At 40.9% G+C, this 10,777-nt stretch overlaps 1 protein-coding gene across 1 annotated transcript; it reads left to right on the forward strand.

Moving 5' to 3' along the window:
* Window positions 1–2,151: 2,151 nt before the first annotated feature.
* Window positions 2,152–4,198, forward strand: LOC122692857 (zinc finger protein 883-like). Its single transcript, XM_043900669.1, has one exon. It carries the CDS (start codon window positions 2,228–2,230, stop codon window positions 4,196–4,198), a length of 1,971 nt encoding a protein of 656 aa, XP_043756604.1. The 5' UTR covers window positions 2,152–2,227.
* Window positions 4,199–10,777: the final 6,579 nt, after the last annotated feature.

Consider the following 10,777-nt stretch of genomic DNA (forward strand, 5'->3'; position numbering starts at 1 on the left):
TTTTTATTAAATTCTTAGTGGAGTGTAGCTGTTTTACAAAGTTCTGCTGCTGTACAGAAAACATTATCAATTATACATACATATAGCCACTCTGTTTTAGATTTCCTCCCCAGTTAGGTCTCCAAAGAGTACTGAGTAGAGTCCCATGTGTTTCCATCATATTTTTTTAATTTTTAGATCCATCATATTTTTAAAGTCTCACTTCTTATTTAATTTCTTAAGAACTACTACTTTGTTAACTTATCTTGTTCATCCCGAGCTTCCCTGGACTCTGTCTTATATGTCCTCACTTGCTAGTGCATTAGTTCTGTGTCATATCATTTATGATTTTTAGATTCAAACATCTAATACAACATTCTCAAGTAAAAACACAGGTGATAAGAAGTAAATGAAAGGATTAGTAGGCACCTAGCACTTGTGAAAATGTTTGGTGTCTCAATTTAAGAGGACTTTAAGCAAAAAGTAATCATTTGATTGCCTCTCTCATCTTCACTTAGTTTTTATCTAAGCAGGTTTTTATCTTGCTCCTTCCTCTACAACACACTTCTTTGTCCTCTCATTTTGTCACATCTTCTGTGTTTGTGGTCTCCATTCTGCAGGCTGCAGGACCCTAGTTCCTGTTGTTCCTGGTGTCTGTCCCCTGGTGGGTGAGGTTGGTCCAGAGGTTTGTGCCCTAACCCCCTTGATGGACTTTTGACTGCTGTTTCTGTGACCCGAGCCTGCCCTGGATATTGAGGGGACCTTCCCCTTTGCTCTGTGGCTGTCACCGCCCTGTCTGTGGTGGGTCTGCGCCCTGGTTTGTGGAGCAGAGCCCCCAGATCTGTTTCTTTGCTGTAATCCTGATCTGTGTGGAGGCAGGTGGGATTGGAGCACACCCCCGGGAGAGAAGCCCCTGAGGATTGCTGCCCTGGGGATGTTCCCCTTGGGATGTGCTCTGTGTGTCACTTTCACCCATTGGGTGAGTCTCGTGTGACCCTGGTTGGCACTGCCCTTGGCCCCACCTCACCCATGGGTACCCTGGCTCATGGCCCTGGGGTCTCTCAGATGTTGTTTTCACCAGGTCACCAGCATAGATCCTTGAAGTCAGGGCCCAGGATTGCATTCATCATGGAGCTGGACCTGCTGTGGTGCTGTGGGGGCAGCTCAGACTCCGGCCTGGCCCTGCCCCCCAGTGTGGGAGCCTACGAAGTCTACCGCTGCTACAGCTACACCTTCTGTGACTGGGGGAGCCGTCCTTGTCCACTCAGACGTTCTAAAGGTGCTGAGTTTACAAAGACAGCTGTGATGGTATAGAAACGAGTTTGTGCAACTTCCAGTGGAGATATCAGGTGTGCTTCCTTAAATTCCCAGACCCTGGGGCTCAGCAGTGCTTCAGCCCGCTCTGGGCATGTGGATAAACTACAGGCCGCTGCTCCCGAGGTTTCCCAGAGTCCACCAGTCTACCCTGGAAGTGAGGGGCACAGTGGAAGAGGCAACAGCTGGGTTCATGAGAGCACCCACCCTAATGGAGCCCTTCCTCATGCCTGCTGAGGAGGGGCCAGCACAGGGGGAGAGAGGCTACAAACAATGGTGGGTCTTCGCTTGGGGCATGACTCAGCAATGGCGCTCTGCTCTATGGTGTTTCAGGCTTCCTCCCCAAGCATTCCTGTTTGCAGAGCTCCTCCCTCCCTGCCATTCCCACAGGACGTCTCCTCACAGCCCACAGCAGTGCTCTGCCTGGGTCTGCTCTCCAGACCCCACATTTCAGCACCCAGCCCTTGTCTGCAGTGGTGGACACCCTTTCAGGCTGGGTGGGCAGGGCTGGGGGCAGTACCCCATGTGCAGGTCTCCTCTGTCCTGCTGCCTTTGACTGCTGCCGTGTTCTCCTCCCACAGAGGATGAGGCTCCCCTTCTGTCCCAGCTGGGCTCCCCGAGTGAGGCCCTTCCCCGGAGGTGGAGACCTCTCCTCTCTTCAGATCCCCCCAGGGTTGCAGGCCCCATCCCATTTCCTTTCCTGTTCTTTTTCTTTCTTCTTTCTTTTGCCCTACCTAGCTCAGCAGGAATCTCTCTTGTCCTTTTAGATTTCCAAGGTCCTCTGCTAGTGTTCAGCTGGGCTCGGTGAGAAGTGTTCCATTTCTGATGTATGCTTGATGCATTTGTGGAGAGAGATGAAGTCCATGTCTGCCTAATCCTCTGGCAACTTCTTTGGTATCTTTCAGCTGTATCTCCTCAAGACACCCAGGATTTGATGCCAAAGAAACCAAGGGTAGAAGATTTGTTCCCAAAAGCAAACCTAGGAATATATGAAAGATTTCACCTCAGAAACTTGCAATTAATGAAAGACTCAGAACATACAAGGGCGTGTGAAAGACAGAGAGGATGTTTACATGGACATAAAGAAATTGAGACAGTTACACATAATGCAGACATTACTATAGAACGAAATGAGCTACTTGAGTCAAATTGGGGGAAACACTCATTTCAGTCTTCAACATCTGCCGAGAAGTGTATGTTTTTCAGAAAAAATTTACATCGTTTTTTGAAACATACTTGTTCTCTGAAAGGAAATGTGGAAAATCTGGGAAGTCCTCCAGTCTCTACTGTACATACTCCTTCAAACCACTCTGAGCATAGGCTTCGATTCAACATATATTTAAACATGTCTGAAAACCAGAAATCTAAAAATGATGGGGAAAACTCACAATATAATCAATTTGAGGGATCTGTGATTAGGAAGTCATTATTCTTCCATCAACAGATATTTTCTCTCCATTCCAAGATGTATAATGTTGATGATAATGGAAGAGATGTAATCCAACCAGCATTGTTCAATACATCGCATGATATGGTTAATAGGGAAGTACATTCCATGTGTAACAAAATGAGTCAGACCTTAAGTAAGACCTCCAGCTCCAATAATTACACAATTATTTATGATGGAGTGAAGGTCTATTCATGCAATGAACCTGGGCATAACTTTGAACAAGACTCAAACTTTATGGAACATCAGGGAGCTCAATCTTCACACAAGGATTCTAAAAGTAGTAAATGTAAGAATATCTTTTATCAAGCATCAGATCTTTCTCTAAATAAGAGTATTCATAGTGGAGAGAAAACTTACAATTGTAGTGAATATGGTAAAGTTTCTAATCAGTCTTCAAATCTGATTAAGCAGCAGAGAATTCAGAATCCACGGAAACATTACAAGTGTAATAAATGTGGGAAAGTCTTCAGTACCTCATCTAATATAAGTAAACACAGGAAAACATGTTCAGGAAGGAAACCTTTGAAGTGTACAGTATGTGCCAAAGCCTTTAATCAGAGTTCAAATCTTAGTCAACATCGGCAAATCCATACTGGCAGGAAACCTTATAAATGTAGCGAATGTGGCAAAGTGTTTATTTATTTCTCAAATCTTAGTCACCGTCAGCAAATTCACACTGGGGAGAAACCTTATAAATGTGCAAAGTGTGGCAAAGCCTTTAATCAGAACTCAAGTCTTACTCGACACAAGCAGCAAATTCATACTGGAGAGAAACCTTATAAATGTAAGGATTGTGGCAAAGCCTTTAGCCGGCGCTATGGTCTTACTCAACACCAGCGAATTCATACTGGAGAGAGACCTTATAAATGTAAGGATTGTGGCAAAGCCTTTAGCCAGCGCTTTGGCTTTACTCAACATCAGTTAATTCATACTGGAGAGAAACTTTATAAATGTAAAGAATGTGGAAAAGCCTTTAGTCAATCCTCAACTCTTACTAAACACCAGATAATTCATACTGGAGAGAAACCTTATAAATGTAAAGAATGTGGAAAAGCATTTAATAAAAACACAACCCTTACCAAACACCAGCGAATTCATACTGGAGAGAAACCTGATAAATGTAAAGAATGTGGAAAAGCCTTTAGTCAATCCTCAACTCTTACTAAACACCAGCGAATTCATACTGGAGTGAAACCTTATAAACGTAAGGATTGTGGCAAAGCCTTTAGCCAGCGCTATGGCTTTACACAACATCAGTTAATTCATACAGGAGAGAAACCTTATAAATGTAAAGAATGTGGAAAAGCCTTTAGTCAATCCTCAACTCTTACTAAACACCAGCGAATTCATACTGGAGAGAAACCTTATAAATGTAAAGAATGTGGAAAAGCCTTTAGGCATAACAGTCATCTCACTAGGCATCTCAGTGCACATACTGGAGAGAAACCCTCATAATGAAATAAGTGATGGAAGAAGTTTGTCCTAAACATACACATCGGAAAACACGCGACCATTTATATAAGAAAGATATGTAATGATGTATAAATGTAAAAGAAAAAAAAAAGTGTAGAAAATGATTTAATGAAAATTGAAATCTAAATAAATACCAGAAAATCCATACTAGAAAACTTTACATCAATCCTGTTTTCCGAAGTTCCTCTTACAGAGAAGTACTATAGATAGTAATCAACAGTTAAAACAGATAGAAAATTGGTATGTTAGTGTGGATCACAAGATGAAAGGTTGATGTTTATAAAGGTACAATTATTAGCAATGTATCCTTGTTTATACTGACATGATTTGTGATTATTTGAGAATGAATGTAGTTCAAATCTCTACTTACTCCAAGGTATGATTCATTTCTAGTGTGCATGCAAACTTATGTTTTTGATAGTTGGTACCTCAAAGATGAGAGAAGCCCTTCTATCTAGGGAGAAATCATTTATATGTATTCTCCATTAGAAGATTAAGGACACAGTAATGTAACATGTACAGTAAACATCTAAATGGTGGTGTTTGTCATTCATGTCACACATCCCTGTAGGTCACCATGATGTAAGTGTTCAGGGAATAATTCCACATACTAAAGACGTAAGTTATTAAGTTATGCTTTTAAAGGTTAATATAATGACAGTTCACTGAAATCTTGATGTGTTTTATAATATCAGCAGAAATTATGAAAGTTTAACATATTTCAAATAACCTCTGATACCCTAAAATGTATGGGAAACCCTTCCCAGAAAATTCCTGTAATTATTGTAAGTCTTCTTTCTTAAATGATTAGCCTCCATTTTGTAACCGTAGAAATCACAGTTGTCAGATCATTATATCAGAGGAATGAATATTGTTTATGCTTGCAATCTGTCTTTTAATCAAAGTTACACAATGGAGTATAAAAGGCTTTATTCTGATTGTGTGTGATGTTCATACATGTTAATCAATAAAACTGAATGGCTTCTTGTGGTAAAGTTGGTGTGAATGAATGAAGTGTTAACCTACCTCCACTGTTAACCTCTCCCATCTTATTTAAGGTTGCATGGAAGAGCACATGACAGTGAAATCTTTGGCAGCACAGTGGGATGGCATCTGTAACAGTTTCCTTACTGCCCTTAAGCCTCAAATCATTTGATCATGTATTTCCCATCATTTCTCCATTGTACTTTTCCCCCTCTCTGTAACTGCAGGGACATTGTGACGGTTCTAATAACAAGGATCATACAGAGTACTGTTGAGAGCTCCCCTGAACTACTCCATGCTGTTGCTGCCTCAGCATCTGTCTGGGGAGCAGGCAGCCTGCAGGTCCTTGAACTCACACCAGCCAGTCCTGTGAGCACTTGCGCCAGAAGACCCCCTTTCTTAAGACCAGCAGGCTTGTTGAACCCCAGGGCTACTTCACAAGCTCCCCTTCAATGCCACCCTCACAGAGCCACCAAAATCGGAGTCCTTTTGGTCTGAATGGACCCATCCACCCACAGCCTGGGGAGCCCACAGCACTTCACCCAGGGCCTCTTATAAAAACCTGAACCACAATTACTGCCTCTTTCTCTGCTCATTTCTATCCATGACGTCACTCAGAGCTTGCTGTGAATTCTCTCAGGACCTAGAGTAATGTACTCACCTGCTTCAGTTGTCCTTTGTTCTCAGCATCTTTGTTCTCATCCTTTGTTCTCAGCATCTGTTTGGGGAACAGGCAGCCTGCAGGTCCTTGAACTCACACCAGCCAGTCCTGGGAGCACCTGCCCTAGATCACTCCCTTCCTTGAGACCAGCAGTCTTGCTGAACCCCAGTGTCTACTGCACAGGCCCCCCTTCAGTGACACCCTCAGAGCTCACCAGAATCCTGCTCCTCTGGTTTGAATGGACCCATCCACACTCAGCCTGAGGAGCCCACAGCGCTTCACCCAGGGTCACTTAGAAAGGCCTGAACCCTAAGTACTGGAACTTTCTCTGCCTGATTCTAGCCTTGACCTCCCTCAGAAGTTCCCATTCTAAATCCTCGCTACAGAGAGGTCTCAGGTGTGCTGAGTGTGAGGGCTTGCGCTCTGGGTGTCTGAATGTGGGCTTGGGGAAGACACATCAGAACACATGGGAAGCCTGGTAAAGACTCATTTCTGTGCCTCAGACCTGCAGATTCGTAGCTTCTTAGAGTGGGGCCCTGGCCTTGAGTGATTTGTGTTCACTGAAATGATTCAGAAAGAATCCTTAGCCAAGTGGTTTCCGTCTGTTTCCCATCAGGGTCACGTGACCAGTGTCAGGAAGCGACCTCCCCACAGAGTTCTCTTGGTCCTGTGGGGGCATCAGTGTGGTGTGTAGGAAGTGCTCCAGGGGATTCTGAGGGAGATCCCGGCTTAAGAACGTGGCTCCTGGTCCATTTGTGAGAGCTGAGGCCCGGCTTCAGTCCGAGGAGAGGCAGCAGCATTGGTCTAGCTGGATTTGGACCGGGGAAGTCAGTCAGCTCACATGGTCTGTGTGAGCAGAGGGTTAGGAGCTCTCTGTGGGGAGTGAACAATCAACAAGTAAATTCGCAGGCTGGTCTCCAGGTAGGAAGTGATTGTTCCTGAATATTTCCTGAAGCAGAACAGGAGAGGTGGGTCTTTTCAGCTTTTCAAGGTCCTTCTGTCTAGGTGAGGTGGTTGCAGGTTAAAGAGCTGTCCGGATGCCTTTGAACGTATCTCAAGACACAGGTGTGAATTTGCAGCATAACATCCCCAGAGAAGACAGAGCAGGAGGAAGAAGAGGAAATGGCAGCTTCTCGGCTACATGTCCTGTCCCAGGTCTGGGGCTGTGTCTGCTTTTCCTCCTGAAATTCCTGGACTGAGAGTCTGCAAACCTTCTCTGCTTCTAATATTTCTGCCCGGGGCATTTGTTATCAACTTATTTTTTCCTTTTTTTCTTATAGTAGTGAAGACCGGCTCTTTAGACTACATCTCCCTTAGTCCTAGAGTCTTCTGCATTGTCTGTATCCCGGCTTTCTATGGAGTATGACAGATTCTCAACATGAATTAATGACTCTCATCTGGTGAAAACATTTCCTTTGTGTGAGATCAACCCAGGGAGGCATAGGTTCTGAGAATCCTATTGGGATGTGCTTCAGTCTTGGGACCTTAGAGAAATAGGGGGAAATTAGTGATGAATTTACATGTAGGTGCAACTTCAGACATTTAGAAAAGGATTAAGAAAATGTCCTTATAAATAGAATTACCTCAGTGGTTCAGAATTCTACAGAAAGTTTGGGGGGGAAATGGAGAAGAAAAATGTGAGACACTCTTCTCTATATTGGCAGGAAGGACTCATGCTGAACTGTACTTTTAATATACAGAACACTGGAAGTTATATATGAAGTGAAATTTGCATAAAACTGATATTTTTTTCAGGAGAGTTTCAGATCACTGCTAACATTTATCCCATTACACCTCATGTTCCATTGGTTCAGGTGGCTCTCTGAGATTCCAGCACTAAGTGTTCATACTTTTTCTCTTTATCTTTATAAAAATCTTTGAACGATTTAGTGAGGCGTGTGAATAAGCTGCCACAGTTAATGAGAAATCCGTGTTTTCCTCTGTTTGCTTTGGAAAAATGAACACTCACCTGTGTTTAGTAGGGTTCTTGAGTTTTGTGAGTTTTCATTACTTAAGCTCAGGTCTGATTATTTCCATTTTTAATATACTCAGCCTCATATTCAAACTACTGCACAATTGCACTCATTTCACAAGCTAGCAAAGAAATGCTCAAAATCCTTCAAGTTAGGCTTCAACAGTATGTGAACTTCCAGGTGCACAGCCTGGGTTTAGAAAAGGCAGAAAAGGAACCACGGAACCAACTGCCAACACCAACTGTATCATAGGAAAAGCTAGAGAATTTCAGAAAAACATCTACTTCTACTTCACTGACTACACTGAAGTCTTTGACTGTGTAGGTCACAAGAAACTGTGGAATATTCTTAAAGAGACGGAAGTATCAGATCACCTTACCTGCCCCCTTCTAAACCTGTATGGAGGTCAAGAAGCAACAATTAGAACCAGACATGGAACAATGGACTGGTTCAAAATTGGGAAGGGAGTATATCAAGACTGTATATTGTCACCTTGTTTATTTAACTTATATGCAGAGTACATCACGCGAAATGCCGGGTTGGATGAAGTACAAGCTGGAATCGCAATTGCAGGGAGAAATATCAGTAAACTCAGATATGCAGGTATCACCACCCTTATGATAGAAAGCAAAGAGGAATTAAAGAGACTCTTGATGAAGGTGAAAGAGGAGAGTGAAAAAGCTGACTTAAAACTCAACATTCAAAAAATGAAGATCATGGCATCCGGTTCCATCACTTCATGGCAAATAGATGGGGAAACAATGGAAACAGTGACAGACTGAATCCTGGCGTGCTGCAGTCCATGGAGTCGCAAAGAGTCGGACCGACTGAGCAACTGAACAACATATTCCCAAAATAGAATTCTTTTCACATCTTTGTATTTTCTATAATATTTACAAGAATCTTATTACTAGTATATGTTCAACTCTGTTAAATCTAAAATAGCGCTCAACACTAGTGATAGAGATTTTCTAAAGAATAAAACGTTCAGAAGCAAGAACTTTAATTTATATCATACCGTCATGTGTTTTTGCCCTAGCATGTTTAAAAAAGACAGAGAATCAACCAGAAATAAATTATAAGATTTAAACAGGGAAATCTATTCTTGATTTTATTGACATGAATAGGTTTTCTCTATCACTTTTAATATGTATATAGTTCCTAAGTAGTGTATGTATGTGTGCATGAAAACGTTAACATTAAATGATTCATTTTTTCTGTTTCTGATATTTTTGCCAGTTACCTCATTTGGGTAAAACATCCATTAGAATTGTCTGTGTGCTGCCTTTGTTCTTTTTAGAGAAACTCAAGCTCCGATCCACTGAGGCAAATCCCAAGCTCTACCATTTCCTGAATATTTGACCAAATATTCAAAACAATTTTGGATAGCATTATTGTTGATCTAAAATTATTTATATGGCTCATTCAAGATTGAAAAGTAAAAAACTGTTAGATATATAGTATATAAATAGTCTAAAGGATTGTTTTTTCTAGGTTTACAAATCTATTAAGCCTGTAAAATCTGTAATCTATTAAACCTGTAAAATCTGTATAATGCTTTAAGTTCAATCTTAACTAAGATTTCTTACATGGCTGTTTCACCTCTGTGCCATTCACAATGGCCATTTATGAACCAGATATGTAGTTAGAATTCAGCTTGTTTTGGCTCCTTCAACTCCATAGGAGCCAAAATCCTTGGTCTCCTATATTTTTACATTCTGATCAGTTTTATATCAAAATCATCTATGACTTTATCTAAAAGATATAACATGCTTGAATGAACATATATTTGGTAAGAAGGAGATAATTAGCAGGTATCCCAGATCTATGAAAATGCTTTGTTCATATATTTCAGATTACTTCTAGCAAAAAGTAATCACTAGGTTTTTTGTCTACTTCCTTCAAGGGGTGTTTGAACCATGGTATAATTTAATCACAAAGGTTTAGTTGATATGTCAGTGAGTCTTTGCATATTTTACAACTTTTAATTTTTTTCTTTACTTATAAAGTAAGATTACTTTTGTTTGAAAGAAAGGGTTGCAGCCTTGCTATCTTGTCTATATATATAAGCAATGTGTTAATACATGCTAAATTTCTCAACTGGAATAAAAATGCTTATTTGTTTTAATTTTTCATTAGAGCTTTTTAGGAATGATTTTTTTCATTTTCTGTGTTTATCTCCTGGCTTGGAACTCATGCCAGGGTCTAAAATAGTTGCTTTCTACGTGTGCACAGACACAATTAAAAAATATAATTTAGAAGGATTCTTTTTTAAAAGAACATATAAGTTGTATTCAGACTTTTGGGCAAAAAAATTTCTCTTGTTTAGCTGTTCCATATGAGTTTGAGCTGCATGAGCAGTTTGCATGTTTTGGAGATGAAGTCCATGTAGGTCTTTGTTTGTTACATTTTTTTCCCATTCTGAGGGTTGACTTTTTCTTTCCTTTAGGGTTTCCTAAAGGTCAATGAGATCCATTTTGTTGACTTTTGTTTTATTTTTCATTTCTCTAAATGGTAGATCCAAAAAGAACTTGCTGTGATTTATATCAAAGCATTTATTTTCCTCGGGAGATTTAGAGTAATCATCCCATCATTTAGATATTTAATTGATTTCAAGTTCCTCTTTTTGTATGGGGTTAGGGAGTTGTCATAATTTCATTCTCTTTTCCTTTGTTTAAGGAACGTGCACCTCATACTCCTTGGTGGCTGTTCCCAGTTTACATTACCAGCATCAGTGTAGGAGGTTTCCCTTTTCTCCACAGCCTTTCCAGACTTTACTGTTTGTAGACTTTTTAACAAAGGCCATTCTGATCAGTGAGGAGTGATACCTCATTGTAATTTTGATTTGCATTTTTCTAAGATTTCAGGAGGTTGAAACTTTTTCGCTATTTTTTTTTTTTTAAGAAATGTAAAACTGACCTCTCAAGAGTAGCCTCTTGGTGG

The sequence above is a fragment of the Cervus elaphus genome, chromosome 4, assembly GCF_910594005.1.
Source record: "Cervus elaphus chromosome 4, mCerEla1.1, whole genome shotgun sequence".
Taxonomy (NCBI): domain Eukaryota; kingdom Metazoa; phylum Chordata; class Mammalia; order Artiodactyla; family Cervidae; genus Cervus; species Cervus elaphus.